This window comes from Vigna unguiculata, chromosome 3 (assembly GCF_004118075.2).
Source record: "Vigna unguiculata cultivar IT97K-499-35 chromosome 3, ASM411807v1, whole genome shotgun sequence".
NCBI classification, from domain to species: domain Eukaryota; kingdom Viridiplantae; phylum Streptophyta; class Magnoliopsida; order Fabales; family Fabaceae; genus Vigna; species Vigna unguiculata.
The window spans coordinates 53275953-53296009 of record NC_040281.1 but is presented as its reverse complement, the minus strand read 5'-3'; the positions used below and the strand labels follow the sequence as shown (position 1 = coordinate 53296009).

General features: G+C 29.4%; 2 protein-coding genes across 2 annotated transcripts; one reads left to right on the top strand and one right to left on the bottom strand.

The window, feature by feature from the left end:
• On the top strand, positions 1-1378 carry LOC114174970 (40S ribosomal protein S9-2-like). The gene is made up of 3 exons (XM_028059705.1): positions 1-120; positions 287-668; positions 992-1378. The coding sequence occupies exons 1-3, from the start codon at positions 93-95 to the stop codon at positions 1173-1175; spliced, it is 594 nt and encodes a 197-aa protein (XP_027915506.1). The 5' UTR covers positions 1-92; the 3' UTR covers positions 1176-1378.
• A 14013-nt stretch (positions 1379-15391) lies between these two features.
• On the bottom strand, positions 15392-18374 carry LOC114179775 (F-box/kelch-repeat protein SKIP11-like). Its single transcript, XM_028066231.1, has 2 exons — positions 18260-18374; positions 15392-16828 (listed from the first exon to the last, which is right to left on the bottom strand). The coding sequence occupies exon 2, from the start codon at positions 16751-16753 to the stop codon at positions 15584-15586; it is 1170 nt and encodes a 389-aa protein (XP_027922032.1). The 5' UTR covers positions 16754-16828; positions 18260-18374; the 3' UTR covers positions 15392-15583.
• Between the last annotated feature and the right edge of the window lie 1683 nt (positions 18375-20057).

Here is a 20057-nt window from a genome sequence, read left to right as displayed (position 1 = left end):
GTTTTGAGATCACATAAAAGGGAATCTGTTTTTGAACCCTAGCAGCGAAAACCTTGTGCACCGTAAGGTTGAGAAGCAGCAAGAGAGGAGCCATGGTGCACGTTTCCTTCTACAGAAACTGTGAGTATTCTACATTGCACTCAATGCATCTACCTATCTATGTTTTATGCGTTTGTTTATCCGAATTTTCATTCTATTCAATCTCGGTGTGATATATGTGATCTGAGAATGAGGCATCATTTCCAACAGAATTGAATATGTTATTTGCCTGTTTGTAATTGAATAGATGGGAAAACATTCAAGAAGCCTCGTCGTCCATACGAGAAGGAACGTTTGGACGCTGAGTTGAAGCTGGTTGGGGAGTACGGGCTTCGCTGCAAGAGGGAGTTGTGGAGGGTTCAGTACGCCCTCAGCCGTATCCGTAACAATGCCAGGAATCTGTTGACGTTGGATGAGAAGAACCCGCGCCGAATCTTCGAGGGTGAAGCACTTCTCCGAAGAATGTTCCGTTACGGACTTCTTGACGAGACGCAGAACAAGCTCGATTACGTGTTGGCCCTCACCGTCGAGAACTTTCTCGAACGCCGCCTCCAAACCCTCGTCTTCAAGTCTGGCATGGCCAAGTCCATTCACCACGCCAGAGTCCTCATCAGACAGAGGCACATCAGGTCTAATTTCTCACAATGATCAATAAATAGTAGTCATTATTTATTCTGGATCATATGCAATGCTATTGATTTCACTAAGAATTGATTTCGGATAGTGTGTTGTATTGGTATCTTTTGTTGCATAATTACGGCTTGATTATTAAATAGATACTGAACTCGTGTAGTTGCGGACTTGCTCTAGTATTGATATTTTTTGTAATGCTTTCATTGGTTTTACTTTAGTAAATTGTGTAGCTTGATGGAGATCATTTGTCATGTTTACTTTGTTTTTTAATGATAGCTCCTTCTGGGAATGAATGTTGATGTTGTTTGTGATTTGGCAGGGTTGGGAGACAGGTGGTGAACATTCCATCATTCATGGTTAGGGTTGATTCTCAGAAGCACATTGACTTCTCACTCACGAGTCCTCTTGGTGGTGGCCGTCCTGGACGCGTGAAGAGAAAGAACCAAAAGGCTGCTGCTAAAAAGGCCGCTGGTGGAGATGGAGATGAGGAGGATGAAGATTAGGTTATTAATTGATAGCAACCTTTCAAGATCTTGTGCGCAGTTTTTAATTTATGATGTAGACAATTTAGAATTTTGTCATGCCCTGACTCTTATAAATTTTTCCGTACTTGTTTTTTGTTTGAGGTAAAGTTGTGCCTGAGATATGATGATTTTGAACTGTGCTTTCTCAAAGTATTCAAGTTTTGCTGCAATGCTTGTGGTCATCTGGTATTTTCACCCTCGTTATCAAATGCCCTTACATTTGCGATTTAAGGCTAGAAGCAATTTTAAAAAAATGATTTGGTAAGTTGCTCATGGTTTTGGTCTGAATGACAGTACAAAAGTGACCGTAAACATCACTGAAATTAGCAATAATATTTGAGTTGATTTTCTCTTGATTCTTGCTGGGTAGTGCTGCTTATATTAAGGATTTTAAACATTGTTAGTGTGAAGATCTTTTTAGAACAATTGTAATTAGATAATTCAATTGCGCTTTTCTTGGTACAAAACAGGGCAGAGTGTTTGCGAGCAAAAAATAGCAATTTATTTTAAGTGTGGAAAAATGAAGTATCGGCTGCAGGAAATCCATTTATTCAATTCATATTGCGTAAGTAAACACTTAAGATGTTTGTTGTTGTCTCCGACGACTCTTTTGCCTGCCCATAAGTATTATGTGCTAACTCGACCATGCTACTATTATAGATTCTAGATCTCAAAATCGTGCTTAAATGAGTTGCACACCTCGTTTAGTAGCGAATTTTCATTCCCTTATGAAAATCAACTATGTTTAGAACTTTAGTTTGTTTTTTTAGTAGTACTTGACCGACATTGGTGGGAACAACTAATACTGGAATGAAATGATTTAGAATAAAACTAATTTACATTATAGCATCTTTAAAAAAATAGTAATTAGTTATATATGATTTTGTATTATTATGAAGAAAATAAATTAATGTATTTCCTGTAAGCAATTAAAAATGAACGATCATTTAATTGTTATTCATTGGTAAACAGAATGTTCGACGAAATTATAAATTACAATTAGCGATAAATTAGAATTATAACTAATATTATATTGGTTTAAAATTTTTCAATTCTCCATTAGTAATAATATATATGAAATGATATTTTAATTGTTTATTAAAAGCCGATGTTTAATTATATACTATAACATATTTAGTCATACTCTGTTTAGATTGAACTGAACACCGTAACCACATTAAAAACGAGGAGATTAATTACGAAAAATAGATATATCAAATTAATGATCGAATTAAAGTAAAATTGATATGATTTGCTAATTTATAATTTAGTCAAATTAATATACGAATATTTAAGATTGAGAAACTCTTGAAACTAAAATTCACAAACTCTTAAAACTAGAATATAGAGGTGTATATTTGACTTATAGTTCATGGACCAACTCTAGTCCACTTTGAATATAGGAGTGTAAACCTTCAACTCATGATGACTTTACTCTACCCTTCGAGCTAAGTTGATGACTTTACTGTACCCTTCGAACTAAGTTGATCCTTCGATAGAGGTTGAGTTGGGTTGATCATCTGTTTGAGCTGATATGGTTCACCTTTGGTCTGGACTGACTTAGGTTGCCGTTGGGCAAAGTCAACTTGGATTGACCTTTAACCTGGATCGTTAGACTTGGGCTGATTCGCTTCGACTATCACCTGGATTGCTCGACCCGAGACAACTCCTCTAACCTTTGGTTTGGACCAGCTCGATTTGACTTTTGGATTTGGCTGACTTGAGTTAACATTCGGCTTGAGTCGACACAACTCTACCTTATATATGGACTGACTTGACTTGATTCTTTGGCCTACTGGTTGACCCTTGTTGACCCAGACCGACTCAAGTTGATTAGGGTCAACCTTCGATCTAGATAAACTCGCGTAGACCTTCAGTTTGGACTGATTCAAGTTGGGCCGACCTGAGTCAACATTTTGTCTCAAGCCGACTTGGACTGACCTGCAATCTTGACAGGCTTAGATCGACCTGTAGTCCTGACTAACTTGAATCAACCTTCAATTTGGACTAACTTTGATCATTCTTCGTCCTAGGTCAACTTGGGTCACCTTCGACCTAGGCTAACTTGTTTCGGAATTCAACCCTTATCAACTTGGCTTGATTATTAGTCTAGTTCACCCACACACAAATGCATATGTGCTATATATTTTTCATTTTTCATTTTAGATTTTTTTTTCTCATACACATTGTGTGCACACGTGTATATGTGTTATATACTTTTCATTTTAGAATTTTTTTTCTCATTATATCACTATTTATGATCTCACATCCCTAGTGTTTTTCTTTTCTTTCAAACACAACACAACAACTTAACGAATAATACTTACGATTGACTCGTAAATTTGTTGATGTTGTACCATCTCTTAATTTTGTGTTGTGAATTGTAAAACTAGTTACATTTGATTCATTTGTGTTGTAAAATTTTATATTAGAATTCCCTTTGTGAAAAAATAGAAACACATCGCAAAACTAATAAATGTCTATATTTGAGGTGGATTAAGCGATATCATCAAATATTTACTTCTTTTATGGTAAATCTTAAGAATTAGTGTACTGATGAAGAAATCATTTTCCAAAAATGCGTGTTACCAAAGGAGACTCATTTATGAAAAAATAAAAATAAATATACTTCTTAAAGTTAGTCTAGTATTTGACATTGATTAGATGTTTCACACTTAATAAATAAAATAATTTGAAGGCTTCCTAAATAGCATGGTGATATAATGTCTAAAATACTAGGTATTAATCAAAATTTCCATGATACTCTATATTAACCAACTTTTTTATTAGAGATGTCAAAAAAAATATGTACTCGTGAGTATTTGAAGATAAAACTCGCAATCTAAATATTGTAAATAGATACTTGCAGATAACGAGTACAAATATTTTTTGTACTACGGATACCCTATCCGATATACTCTAATATAAATTAAAAAAACAAAAGTTAAAAAAATGGTTAAAATATTAACACATTAATTTTGAATGGGTTATTTTTTATCAATTTGTTTTAAAAAATCTTCATTTCTTTGTTAACTGCCATCCAACACTATTTAAATGAGTTGTTTGTACTTTGTTTGAAATTTATAAATGTTATGCATTGTATTTTTATTTGAATTTATGGTTAAAATATATTATTAAATATTAAATTTTTCTTTTATAAATATCCACAGGTACCCGTAAATATCCGTGGATATTATAAAAATATGTGAGTATCCGCGTAATGAATATCCGCACATATAGGTACAGATACGGGACGATGAATATTTATCCAGCAGATAAGATACAGAGGAGCTACTACCCGTATCTTATCATCATCCCTAACTTTTACCCTAATATAGTGTCCATTTTGTTCGACATCCAAAAGATCAAGGTGTTATAAGATAGGAACCAACATCTAAACATATGTTTTATGATCAATTGTGTGTTCCTCTACTTCTTCAAATTTCTTTCTGCACCCCATCTAACCAGATTTTACACACTAGATTATTTCTGGAAAAAAAAATCATAAGACATTCATCCCATTCCTATTCCGGATAAAAATTTCCGAAAGCGTATGGTAGGGTGTAGGAAGAATTTTGATGAATTACAGGATCAATCATGTTTTATTCCGGTTAAAAAAAATTACTTTTATCGACTTTTGTGAGTTTTTCTGTTCTTTTCCCTTTCTATCCTATTTTTCTATTTTGGTATTTCATATATATATATATATATATATATATATATATATATATATAAATTTTGAATTTATGAATTACACATTGAAATATGAAGTCAAGTAATGAGATTAAAAATTCTCATAATATTTGAAGTTGCAAGAGTTGTTTATTCATGTTTTTCGTATAAAATCTTACTGTTGTTATGCGTTTCTTATAGAACCACGAAAAATGATATCTACAAAAGAACGTTATGTTTTTTTCTCTCCTAATGTCCAGTTGACATCCCAATTGTTTGAAAACGAAAAATCACTGTGTTTGTTTCAGGATAAATACTGTGCACAAAGACGGATTTGAGAATGTTTGTCGTGTTTGGATCAGCTTATATGTGAAGAAATGCAGGCGTTGAATTGCGAAGTGAACACCGTTTGGTCCTTCGCAATATTGAAGAGAAAAGCAGGGAAAGTGAGTTAAATAATATGAATTCACGAAAATGTCCTTCTATTTCAATCAGAGATGTAAACAAAATTCGTTTCGTATCGGTAGATAAAATTCGTTTCGTATCGTTTCAAATTTTATATATTTAATTATTGTTATAAATATAATAAAATTATATATAATTTAATATTGAAATTTTTTTATATATTTTTCTTAAAATAAAGATAGTTTTGAAGTTATATTTTATATGAAACTCATTTTCAATAAATTTTTTTCTAATTTTATTTTTTCACCAAATATTCTCATATTTGATAACGTCTTCTTAAAATAATTTTCAAATAATTAATATGAAACTTCTCTCCTATAATTCAAAATAATTAATATGAAACTTCCACCTATTATTTTTTGAATTTTAAGAAAAAGAAAGATTTTTCTAATTCAAGAATTGAATCCTTCGTATCATGCTTGAAAATAGTTTAAAATAGGTGAAGAAGTAAATTTGCATTGTTTTCATCTTCACGTATGTTTCTTGTTATGACTTAAAAGAAAATGAATCTATTAATTTATTCTTCATCGATATATCTATTTAAAAAAAAGATTAAAAAATAATTTATCAAAATCTAATAAAAAATTATGAGACCTAATTACTATAAAAAAGTCTGTGATAATCATTTCACATATAAAAAATGGGTATGAAAAAACATATAGAACATAACTTTTTCTTTCCATATTCATAAAAAAAAATATACAAAAAAACTCATAACATGAAAAGAAAAAACCAAATATCAAACTAATATTTCTCTATCAAGAGACAAAAGAGAGAGTTACTTTTTTTTTTTTTATCTTAGAGGAAAAATGAGAGCGAAGAGAATGAATTTGTGTCTAACTTTCTAACTTTCTATTCTTTTTTAAAATAAAAAAACAAAAGAAGATATACAAGACTAGTAAATGAATATAATGTGTGAGGGACTTAAAAGGAGACAGAATAAGACAAATATTTCAATAAATTTATTATTTTTTATTATATTTAATTTTTTATTATATTAATTATTAATATTAAATATTATATTTTTTAAAAGAAATAAAAATCAATCCAAAAAATTATAAGAAAATATATTAAAAATATTTAAAAAAAAATTAAAATTTGGGGTATTATGGCGCCCTACAAGCCTTCTCAGCTACGCCACGGGATAAAACTCACAAAGTGTAGGAGATGAATATTGTAAATGGATATTCGCGGATAGCGGGTACACGTATTTTTTATACCCGCATGTTAACAGGGTGGGTATGAGTATCATAGTATCTATGCCCATGGATACCTGTACCGCTATACTTTAATTTAAATTAAAATAAATAAATAAACATGATTAAAACATTAACATATTGATTTTTATTATGTTATTTTTTATCAACTGGTTTTAAAAAAATCTGCATTTTTGCCTAAACTGTTATTCAATACTATTTAAATGAGTTATTTGCACTTTGTTTAAAATTTATGAATGTTATACGCTGTATTTTTATTTAAATCTATGGTTAAAACATGTTATTAAATATTAATTCTTTTTTGTAAATACTCTCCAGTACTTATAATTATCCGTAAATATTAAAAAAATATGTAAATATCCACATAGTAAATATTCACACATATGAGTATTGATATAAAACGAATACTTATCCAACAATAGAGTACGAGGGGTTATTACCGGTACCTACTCACTTCATTTACATCCTTAATCCTAACCCAATGTTCTTACTCCCTCCCAGCCTAAAAACTATGTCCAGATTTTTTACTACTTCCATTGCAACTCTCACGCAACCACCGTAGTGAAGCCACCAGTCAATTCCCGTATACAATCAGTTCTCTATTAAGTTTTAAATAATAACAGTAATATAAACATTTTAAATAATAACAATAATAATAATTTTTATCTTTAACTTTTTTAAATAGCAATTTCATTTTTATTTTAGCATAAATTTCACTACTGACATTTAAATTTATATCACATTTATTTATAAAGATAAAATGATAATTATCTAATTTTGTCTAATAAACAAATTTGTAATCTCTCATGTTCATCACATCTTAAAAAATTGATATATTTTCATCTCAAATCCACTCAAATCACACAATCTTTTTCTTAATTCAATCAATTACATATCCACCTCCAAATCTATTCGAATCCACTCCTTCAAATCCATCCATCAATTCAATAACAACCTTAATGAACCTATTAAGCATAAAAAAAATCTCAATCCAATGATCAATAAATCATTCTAATTCAAAATTTGTAACAATTTTAATTAGTTAGAACTAATAAGGAGATATGAGCTTTTATTCTCCTTAAAACATCTTTATGCTTTCACTTGTGAAAATTAATTTGAAGGAGAGTAAGAAGATGAATTTAAGTGAATTAGAAAATGAAAAGTGTGATACTTTTTTTAAAAAATTTAGGAGTGAAAATAAGTGAATTTAGAGATAAAAAGGATATACGAGTAAAAATGAGTAAATTTAGAGATAAAGTTTCTGAAAGTTTATGAGTGTTTTGAATTATGTAATAGATAAAAATTAAAGTTTTAATAAATTAAAATATAAGATTACAATTTTATATATTATTATTATTATTTATTTTTATTATTAATATTATTATTTATTATTATTAATATACTAATAATAATAATAATTATTATTAAAATTATTTATTATTGTATTTTTTATATTTTATTAATATTATTATTTATTATATATTAATATTATTATTAATGATAAAAAAGTCAAGGATAATAATGTAAAAAACTACTTCCTACCTTCAAATTTTCTCATCTTAAGCGAGATGTTCTGATAGGGAAATTTCATAAATCCATTCCAGATCTTTAAATACGAACACAGTATGTACTTACTCGCAAATTCATCTCCTTAAACTCCTTTTAACAATAGATCATTTATGACAAACGCATCTTAAAGTGTTGCAATTTATTATTATTATTTATATTTAAGAAATATTGAATTTATATCTCATGAGGTTATTTTAAATTGTATTCGTATCTTCTGTAAATTATATCCCATTAGAAAATACCCATACGAACACATAGACAAATTTCAATAACATCTGAAAGTATATTTAATACCCATATCATACAGTCAAAATGATGAATTTGACTTACTTTTGATAAATTTGACTTGTCTAACATGTTTAAATATTATCCTTTAAATTTACATGAAATTTAAGAAATTAATAATTATATTTTTCATATTCAAACATAAATTTTTTATTTCGCAAAGTTTCTAAAGTTAAATGCCAATGATAAAATCAAGAAATTATAATCATCGTGATTTGTAAGACCCTAGAAAATGGCGTTTTAAAAGTGATAGTGGTTTAAAAATAGTGAGATTCGATTATTTTAATATTAAAAGGTTTTAGTATAAATAGAATTGTTATAAACGAGTTTTATTATTTTAAAACACACCATCTCTCTAAAAACCACTTTTCTAGAGTTCTCTGACTTCTCTCTAGAGGTTCTGTCTCTCTGGTCGTCTGATTGAAGAACCGAGACCGTAGGATTGATCCTCTCGGTGAGCTCTTCAAATTGGACCGATCAGTTTCTCCGTTCGCGCAAGTTGAGTTTTCGCTCTTTTTTTTAGTCTTTTTTCTGTTTTCTATTGCATGCAAGTCCTCTTTCGCTTGCATGCGACGTTTTAATCATCAGTATGAGTCTCTGCTGATCAGCGATCATAACGGTATGTCCTGATCGTTCTTGTGATGTTTCTATGTGTAGATAGAGCATCTTGTGGAGTTAGAGGTGTTGACGTTTTTAAGGCGTTAACGTTTATAAAGTTGTCTAAACATGATAACAGGTAAAGGAAGCTAACTGTTTTACTTGAATTTCATCTAGAAATCATTCTGATGACTTTGAATTGGATGATTGATTGTTGTATGAGTGCTTGAATTGCGTAATTGAGTGTATGCTTGGATTGTGCTAGATTTCTTTGCTGTTGCATGTGAGAACAGATTGAGAATCTGGTATTTTCGCCTAAGCGAGCAGCTCTCGCCTGAGCGAAAACACTAGAAACTCATCCCCTGTTTCTGCGCGAGATCTCGCCTAGGCGAGCCAGTCTCGCTTGAGCGAGAGTCACTCTCATCTAAGCGAGACAACTTAGCCTGAGCGAGAATTCGCCCAGAGTTTGGGTTGTTCTCTGTTTTGAGCCTCGCTCAGGCGAGAATGACTCGCCTAAGCGAGAGAGCCTTTTTGCCTAGGCGAGACCTTCTAGCTTGGGCGAGAACCCCTGCAGTTGAGTGTTATTTCTTTGTTTCTAATGGATGAAGCTATGTTTGAATGTTAAAATATGAACTTAGTTATGATATGCATGAATTGTTATGACTGGTAATATGTGTGGTGAAATTGCATGAAGTTGGAATATGAGAAGAAGTGGTTGAACTAGGATTTCAAGGGAAATTCTAAGAGGAATGTTTTAGTGTATGTAAGGACATAAGGACTCAATTTTGGTTGGTATCCTGACGCTTCTAGTAACCATTAAGACTCATGTAGAGTATGATGGATTACGTCGGGGGGAGTAGCAGGAGGTCCTGGTCTATGGACCCGATCCGCCATAGAGGTGATGGGACTTACCTTGGGAGTGGTTGGGTGATAACCCCTTGTGTCCAAACTCTGCAGAGTTTGGGAACCGTCGCAGGTGCAAGCCACCAAGAGATCCGATGTCGCTTACATAATCCAGATATTGAGTCTAGAGTCATGTAAATGTGTTGTGGTGGTCTATATGATTATGGTGATAATGAGAAAGATTGCATGGTTTCTGTTTATAATTGAACTGCATGATTCCTTAATCAGATTAGCTTACCCTTGCTTTTTGTGTTCCTGTCTTGTGTTGTATGTTTCCTTTTGCGATGATCACCTATTCGGTGGGAGCAGATATGGTTGCAGTGTCAAAGGCACTTCCGGAGGATGAAGAGCCATCGTGTTAGTGTTGAAGAGGAGGTTTCCAGTGGAAGCTTTAGCAGTGATCGGTAGTACAAAGTTTATTAGTTTAGTTTAAGTGTATAAGTGATATATTTTTATAGTCATACCTTTTGTAAGACTGTATTAATATATTGGGTACACTGGATTATCTGTTTTGGAACTATGATGAAACTCCCTATTTTTATTAGTTTTAAGCTGCTGAAATTGGGATGTTACATTTATGGTATCAGAGCAGTTCGTCCTTAGGATGACCTGAGGGTTGTGGGTTTGTCATATCTTTTCTGTGTTGGAGTTCGAGTTTAGTAGAGTTTGTCTTTGAAACCGAAAGTATTAAGAACAAAAAACATCTTGATAAAGTAATGAGGGTGCACACTCATGACTAGATCAAAGATTATTTTCCTTTCTTAATTTTACTGGTTTGAGAAAATAAGAGAGATAGATAAAAGTTTTGGCTATCAATAGATGTTAGAGTTTTGCTGTTTGTGTCCATGTTTGTTTTGTTGCACCTCTGTGGTTTGCGTTTAGTGTTTATAGTGATAGAGGAATGCAGATTCAACGTCAACTTGACCTGCTTTTGAGATAACTTTTTGTCTCAAGAATATAGGTTTGTTGTATGAAGTAGATCGATGAGCGAGGAAAGTTAAGCTTTGGATTAGTAGACTATATAAAGAGGTTAAATTTTAGCATCAATGTTTAGACTAAGGAAGCTTCAAGGGCAGGCTCACGAGATCAAATATCACAAGTTTAGACTTTTACTTGTTTTGTTTTCTTTTGTTTATGAAGAAAAAAAGAAAGTTGAACAAAAATTTATTATTTTGTGCTCTCATTTTTGTATGCTTTCTTCTATTATTGAAGAGAAAAGTAATTCTTTTTTTCTTAATTGATAGTGAAATATTAGTTTAATAATTAATATTATTTTTTATCTCACGAGCATTTGGTATATTCATTTTTATAAATATCGAAGAAAAAACAATGCACTAAGTGTTTTTTAATAACTGGTTTTTAATTGTGACTTGATTATCATATATTTTTCTTTTATTAATTACATATCACAATTTTTATTTAGATTATGATAAATTATCTTTTAGTATTTTTTTTTTAAAACATAAGTATATTGATGAAGAAATAAAAGAATAAATTAATTATTTAAAAGTGATAAAATGGAAACTACTGTGAGAAAGAAAATAGAAAAAATCAATCTTTGACAAAAATAGGAAGTCAATTACATCTACTTGATTGATTTTTTAATCTGTCTCGTCTTATTTTAACTCTTCTTGTTTCTACAATCAGAAAGATGAAAATTATCAAAATAAGACTGTAAAATAAAACGGAAGATGAATTTTTTTGCTGACGATATAATTATTTACATTAAAAATAAAATATAACTAAAAAGTTTAGTATTGATTCAATTATTATGAAGTTAAATAATCTTACGGATCCATAATTAAATATATAAATTAAATATATAAATTTTAAATATATTTTGATACCCCTTAAATATCGAGCAAATTTCGCCACTGCCATCATGACATCTTGTTATATACTTTGTGAAAATTTCGAGTTCCAATGTTTCTTTTTCTTTCTCTATAACTAATATTTTCATTTATCTTTAATTTTGTCCCATATGTGACCCCATGAAGTGGACCTATTTCTTTTTAACAGTGTTTTGTCTGGTAGCTAATCTAAATCACTTACATAGCTCTTTTTCTGAAGAGGAAAATGATTTCTTCACAACTATTATATTTTTTATATATTTAAAGGTTAAATATATATATATATATATATATATATATATATATATATATGTCTCTGGATTTTTAACACAAAATTAAAGTTCATTTTTATATAAAATTTTAATATATATTTTTATCTTAAATTTTAAAAATAAATAAATAAAACTCTTTTAATTTAATTACATTAAAATTTTTGACGTGTAATTTTTCTATACTAACATAATATAAATTATTTATATTATTTAACATATTTTTATTTGATATTAAAACAATAACATATCAAATCGTTTAAACAGCTAAATGTTAACATAAAAAATATTTGTCATATAAAAAATATTTAATATAATTATATTATAATAACTATACTCATTTATTTGTTAAATTTAAAGATCTAAATGAATTAAAATTTCGTTTTGAAATAATTTTTTTTTCCAAAAATCTGATAATAATTAATAATCTTGTGATAACATTAAAGATAGTACATCAACAAAGTAAAATAATTAATTAGATAATTAAATATTTTATTATAATAATAAACCAGTAAAATTAAACTAATATAATTATATCAGTCTAAACAAATATTATCAAGTCAATAAAATTTTAGTAATATATATCTGTGCCCGATGTGGACCTTATACCCAAGACTTATTATACCTTGACCAGCCAAGATGGCTATTTCTGTGTGCCATGTGGGCCTTACAGTGGTGTAACTGTAGTACTAATACCAATGTGTTTTTCAAATTCTATGCTTATTCCTATAACACATTCTCCAAGAGTAACGACCTAAAATCATAAATTGAATATATAATACACCCATTTACATTTATTATTTTATTTAATAGTTATATTATCATAAAAAATGGATTGACAAATTGTGTTTTTGGTATAAAAAAAACATATTTTTTAAAAATAACTGCTAAGCCAACTCAGTCTATTAAACACTATCAGATAAGCAAGAACTACACCTGCAGGACAGGTGTCCTGTACAAACCATGAAAATACCGGGATCTTTATAGAGAGAGTACCAAACTTTTTTATATTTATATAATTTTGAATGTATTTATTTTAAATTTAATATATTTAATATATTTAGTATTTTTAAATTTTTTTATATATTTATATTTTAAAAAAATATTTTGTTTATATTCATTTTTTATTTTACTTTTTAAATATTTTTTTAAAATTAAAAAGATTGTTTTATTAATTTTTTAAGTGAATATTTATTTAGTTTAATTATTTTTTTCAAATTGACTGATTTTTTTAAATATAATTATAATAAATGAAAAATAATTACAGTACAATTATAAAAATTATTTATATTTAATTTTATAATTATAAAAATGACAATAACAATTTTATTATTTTTTATTATTATGAAAAAATTAAGTACAATGTTTTTATTTGTTTATATAAAATTTATTTTGGTTTAATTATCATTTTAGTTAAAAATATTAAATTGGTCTTGTAAATTTTTTTAGTTTTAGTTTGACATTAATTTTTAAAATTGATATAATTTAGTTTTTTTTGTTAAATTTTTTAAAAATATTAATGTTTCTTTTTTCAAAATTAAAATTGTGAATAAGAATAATTTACTTTATTGATGTAATTAATTTTAATATTAAATTTAATAAAAAGATTTTGATCTTCTTAAAAAATATCTAATAAAAAAATTAAATTATATCAATTCTTAAAATATTAGAACCAAATTAAAATTAAAAAAATATCAAGAATTCCAAATGATGTTGGTTGAAGATGTGTCCTTGCATGAAAATCAATAGACCCACGACATCTGATCATGTCAGAGGATAATTCATAACCACCATGGTGAGAGGAAAAATTAAACTAGAAACTAAAGTTTCTGAAAAAAACTGCTTTATTTCAAATGGTCATATAAAAAATATTGTTTTTCTCTCATACATGCACATATTTATTTGTCAGCACAAACCTTCCAAACAAGTTATAAAGATGGCAATTGGTATGAATCAGCACCAGCCACTGAAAAAAATAAAAGAAGATTGAAAAAGTTTTGTAATTTCTAATGTTAATACAAATTGATTAGCAGTGTAATTCCATGCATTGTCATGTGTTTGGTTTATTGACTACAGATACATAGCATGTTATTTAATCTTTTTAAGAAAGCTTGCAAAAAAATCTTTCAAACTGACTACTAATATAAGTTCTAAAAACATATAGTCGCTTGTATAGAAGTTATAACTACACATGCAATTTTTTAAATTACATAAACAATCTCAATCTGATTTCCTTAAAAACAGCTTCCTTAATCTGCCACTAAATTTTACAACTTTGGAATCCCTGGATTACACCCTATACATTGACAGATTATGGAAAAGAAATAAAATGTTTTTGAAATTACTTAACACCTTCAAACAACACCCCATTCACATAAATGTAAATCGTGCATTAAATTCCAATAAAAAGTACCAACAAGTACAGAGAAAGAAAGTAAAGTTTCACAAGATTTTTAAAAGGAAGATTCAAAGTTAATAAACTAAAATAATATTCTCTAAAATTATTGTCTTCAAGTGGATGTGTTTGTGAATTTAATTCAAGTGGATACTGTATAAAAAATCCATGTATGTTAATGGCACACCCTAATATGGAATATATTAGATTTGACATTTAGTAAATTAGATCAATATATATCCCCAAATGAAGGTAATTAATAACAAGACCTTCAAAAGCTTACGGTGAGACATAAGAGAAAACTAAGAACTAGCCCAATTACTTTTTCCACTGTGAAGATCCTCGTACGATAATTCAATAATTCAATCATTCAAGCAAGAACGAAGTTCAAATCCTGAAATTCATTCAGCAGAAGCTAAAAAGTCTGACCTATTAGTCTGTAACCTTTAATTTCCTGGTATTTTATCGTTAATCGGATTGAACCTTGAAATTCCTCAGTTGAATAGACTATTTAGCTGAAGTAGAACAAAATTGATTATTGACAAACAGAATGATACAGCGGTTTGAGTGAGCAACTAACACTGTTATCTAACACACAAGGACGTGAAATTACTTTTACAAAGAGTGTTTTTTGTTGAACAGTGAGCAAACAGTGAAATAATGACAGAGTGTAAGGTTTGGAAAGATAAAAAAAAATGTAATTAGAGATAAAATAAATCAATTCATGAGTCCTCATTCCTCACTAGGATTTTAAGTTTGATCATTTATATGGTACCAAAGTTTCTATGATCAAGTAGTTAGTAAAAGGTTAAAATTTTGTGCAAAGTTGTGCATTGTCCTTGCTTCAGGCTCAAAGAACCCTTAAGTGAGAGTCTAGGGCATGATTTCACCGAAAAGATTAACCATTGGGAGAGTGCGTTCATAGATAGATAGATTAGAAGAGAAAATGATTAAGAAAACAACATGAAATGGAGACCAATTACAATTACATTTACCAGGATCAGCATCTGAGCTGCATGATATAACATTTCAAAGTGCTGTAATGGTCATTTAAAAGGAAAAGACTGACACCAACTATAAAATACCAACTTTAGAAGAACATAAATAAACATCTACTAAAAAGTCTATGATTTTAAATAAGCAAGAACATGAAAAGAAAAGACCCTCAGCATCCCATGACTGCGCAGTTGCTGACAAAACTCCCTATGTGTCTTCTGCCAAGGATGTTCCACTGCAGTGGATATTCACCTGGGATCCAAGAATTGATTTCAGTCACACCTGCACTCTCAGCCGTAAGTCCACCAATAACCATTAGTCGATTCCCACATGCCCGAAATCCTATTCCCCATCCATGCACAGAGGATGTTCTCTCAGGAAGATCTCCAATGGTTACCCATTTGTTACTCCCTTTCTCATATCTCCTTACTATATGCTGGTTACAATCTGCAGAAAACAACACATTGTTTACAACTGCAACCAAAGGAGGAGCTCCTATATTGACTTCTCCACCTCGCGGAGGAAACATGTCCGGTATTTCACGCCATGTTTTCCTCTCCAGATCATACTCCTCACCGCTGGTTAACTCAGTTTTGTTGTCTTCTGCAATCCCACCAATCACATAAAATTTCCCATCCATGAATACACCAGAAGTCATCCTCCTTTTTCTATGCATGTTTGGGAGAGTCTCCCACTTTCTGGTGTCTGAGTTATAAAGCTCAGCTACGTTCAACACATTACCCACTGGGTCAACACCACCAGCCACTATGGCTATTCCTCCAATGCTTGCAGATGCAAACAAGCATCTGGGAATGTTCATTTCTACAGCAATTGACCAGGTGTTGGTCAAAAGGCTATATCCATAAACCACTGGAGCCGATACATCCCTTCCGAAAACAAGAAGATCAGTACCAACACCCAAAGACTCCTTGTCCGAACACATAAAGCAATCGTTACGAGGCATTTTTGGCAACTTCATCCACCGCTCACGGTTTGGATCATATGCCTCCCATTGGTGGAGATTGCAAGAGAAGTAAATCCAATGCTCTACCACACCCATTTCCCGCCTCAGCCGATACAGTTCTCCACTCCGAATCAGAGTTCGAAAACTACTGTTCAATGCAGCAACTAAACCATAATCAGACCTTGACAGTTTTAGGAGAACATTGATAGAGAGATCCTTGTACAGTTCTCCAATACGTGGGGTCTTGTCAGGAATCTCAGTTTCATGGTTTTGTTCATTCTCTTGGCCACCCTCCTCTTTGGGATCATTTGAAGGTTTGAACAACTTTCTTGGCGCATCTCCTTCCTGGGAACCCTTTTTGTTTGAGACATCCATGGAGGTTAAAGTATCACAAGCCCCTTTGTTCTCCTCTTCACTTGAGTTTGTCTTGTCCTTTGAAGCAGATGAACCCTTCAAAACACACAAAATTTAAAGTGAAATAGTCCTTGGTCAGTTCAATAACATCCATTTTGGAACAAAATTCTTACTACCACCACATGCCACAGTACCATAAAATATAGAAGTGCTCTTAACAAACATGCAAACAAACGCCTTATATCAAAGGTAAAACCACAGGCAACACATTAATCATTCTTAATAGTCATTGTTACGCTTGAATAATGTTTTTGCAATTCCGAATCACATTTCTGAATTCTGACACACAAAACAATTGTCCGTGAATAAAAATACTTTCTAACTCTCGAACCGACCAACCTAAATTAGAGTTTATTTTACGCAGATCAATACAGCATCGAGAGTAAAGTCAGACCCAAACGCTTCCAGAATTTAGTGCGGATATTAAATACACAGCCATGAACACCGCCACTAACCATAATCACATCCCTAACAAAAAAAAATCAACACAAACATCCAAAAAATTAAAATTGAGATGTTTTCGTGATTGGATCATGACGTATCAAGAGGGGAAAAAATGGACAATTCTGAGAATTGAGAATTGATCAGAAAAACAAAATTCAACAACAAAAAAACTGTATATACATCCATGTTAGAAGACTCCGCCAATCCATTTCATAAAAACCCTTTTCTAAAACCAATCCCTCGTTTAAACACAATTTTCTACAATCGCTCCTAATTTACATGAGAACAAATGATATTTTATCAGTCAAGATTGTTCACTCGTTTAACGTTCTTTTCCCGAATGAAAAACATGTTACCCAATTTTTGTATGATAATATAAATAATAATAAAATTATTATTATTATTATATAAATAAATTTTATAATTTTATTGTAAAGGATTTTATTTATTTTATAGGTACTTTTATAATTAAACAATAATTAAATTTTAAAAAATGGTTAAATTAAAAAAAAGTTAAAGAAATAATTTCTTAAACAGTACAATTGGAAAAAAAATTATTTAAATCTAAAAGATAAAATTGAAAAATAAATTTGAACTCAAAAATAAAAATCCTTTGTCTATATAAATATAAATAAAATTTACTTTGATATTAATTTTTTTTACTCTTACTTTACATTACCTTTCATTATTTTTTTTTATTAAAAAAGTTTATTTTTATTAAAACTATTTTACCGTAAAAGATTGTATTTCCTTGTTTCAAATAACTTTTTCTTTCCTTCTATAATCATTTCATTTCATCCATTTGTCAAATTATTGTTTTTTTTTTTTGTCAAAAAAATATTTTCTCTTTATATTGGTAGCAACCCCATTCATCCCTTTACCACGCTTTCTCTACAATTGACATAAAAGATAAGAAAAATTATATTTTTACAAAATTAACAAGCATGCATGCAAGAAAAACTCCAAAAGAAAAAAAAAAAAAAAACAAACAGAAACCAAGAAAGAGTTGAAAGAAAAACTTACAAGTTTAGCACAAGAAGCTATAAAACTAAACTCCCTATAACTTGTGGGGTTTACCACTGTCACTCTCTAAATACCTATGAAGTTATTGCTTCTTCACCATTCACACTGAGAGAATAAGAGTCTGTGTTGTACAGAGATGTCCCTGATACTTTATTTATAGTCAAAAAATATGAATAAAGTAATAAAAATATTATAGATAATAACATAGAAAAATTGTGGGGCCTACTGTGACGGACTCAGAGTAGTGTGCAATTCCCATTCACTTTCAGTGGAGAACCCAAACAACTAACACTCATTGCTGCACGTGTTCGATGCACAGTGGCTGTGCTATTTCTTTCATACCTGTGTTTTAGTTTTAGTATTTTTCTTTTTTTTTTCACTCCCTCGTAATACTTTTTTTTTCCAACTCAGCAACTTCTTTATGATTAAACAGTTCCTTGTCTTTGCCTTCACTCGTTTATTAAAGAACATATTTATTCCTATTTATTATCTAGTTTCAAAACATTAATAAATATTTGAGAGTAACCGGGATGCTTGAATGTGGAAGTTACTTCATTATTATAATAATGGATAACGTTTATAAGTAATAAATGCAAGTTATTCTTTTAATACATATAATTCAATTTCTTTGACAGTATGTATTTATTGACCCGTATAACTTTAACTTTTGAAGAAATCAAGGAAGGTCCCTTGAACTATCACCCTAAAATTTAGTAGAGATTTATTTTTAGATTTCAAAAGAAATTTTTGATTAAGATTAGTTGAGATTTAATAAGTATATATATTCTCAAAATTATACTCTAAAAAAGGTAAAAAGAGATATTTATCTCATAAAAAATTATGATGAAGTTTTATGTGTATGAGTTCTTTAACTTGTGAAAGCAATTTAAGTTGACTTATATTTATTTTTTCTCTCATGAATATGAGTTGAAAAATTTATTTAACTAACATTATAAAATTTTATGTTTTTTTTTTGTTTCATTTGTTTTAATAAATTGTCGTTTTTTTAATGTCTATGACTTTTTTATAGATATTAATTTTAGTAATAACTAAATCAGTAATTTATAACTGTTAAAAATATCATATTTGACTAGAAAAAAAATATGAGATTGGAACAAAAACAAAATATAAAACAAAAGAAAATTGAAACAGTGTTAAAGTACCTAAGGGTATAATATAATATATGAGAGACTATTGTTTAAATTTCATCTAAGAGATGTCCTAAATTAAAAAAAAAATTGAAAATGGAATTAATTAAAAAATAATAATTTAAGACTTTACATATGAAAATTATATATCAGGTACTATTTATATTTTGATGATTAAAGATATTTCACACAGTCATTTATATTTTTGAAAAAAATTATTTCCTATCTATCAGTTACCGGTTTAGAACAAAATATTAATTTTAAGATTAAAATATTTCGTTAGTCATCGTTTTTACCAAAATCTCAATTTGGTCCTCATATTTTTATTAGTCTCAATTAAGTCCATATTTTTGTAAATTAGTAACAATTAGGTCTTTTCCGTTTAATATGAAACAAACACAGTTAATTGTTACTTATTTACAAAGATGTGAACCTAATTGAGACTGATAAAAATATGAGAACTAAATTGAGATTTTGGTAAAGAATGAGGACAACCTAATTTTAATTATATATCAATTAATATCTTGGTAAATACAAAAATAGATAATATTATTTTCTACATAATTAGGAGTGATGGTTATTAGATTAAAAATTTGAGTGATAAATAAGTAATTAATTTAATTTTGATGTTATAAATATATAATTAATAG

What these genes read in the sequence shown, in the direction of transcription:
- LOC114174970 (XM_028059705.1), top strand. Translation starts at nt 93, where the DNA reads ATGGTGCACGTTTCCTTCTACAGAAACT. An exon ending in CGTTTCCTTCTACAGAAACT is followed by an intron (nt 121 to 286) that starts GTGAGTATTCTA and finishes GTAATTGAATAG; the next exon opens with ATGGGAAAACATTCAAGAAG. An exon ending in ATCAGACAGAGGCACATCAG is followed by an intron (nt 669 to 991) that starts GTCTAATTTCTC and finishes GTGATTTGGCAG; the next exon opens with GGTTGGGAGACAGGTGGTGA.
- LOC114179775 (XM_028066231.1), bottom strand. Translation starts at nt 16,753, where the DNA reads ATGGATGTCTCAAACAAAAAGGGTTCCCAGGAAGGAGATGCGCCAAGA.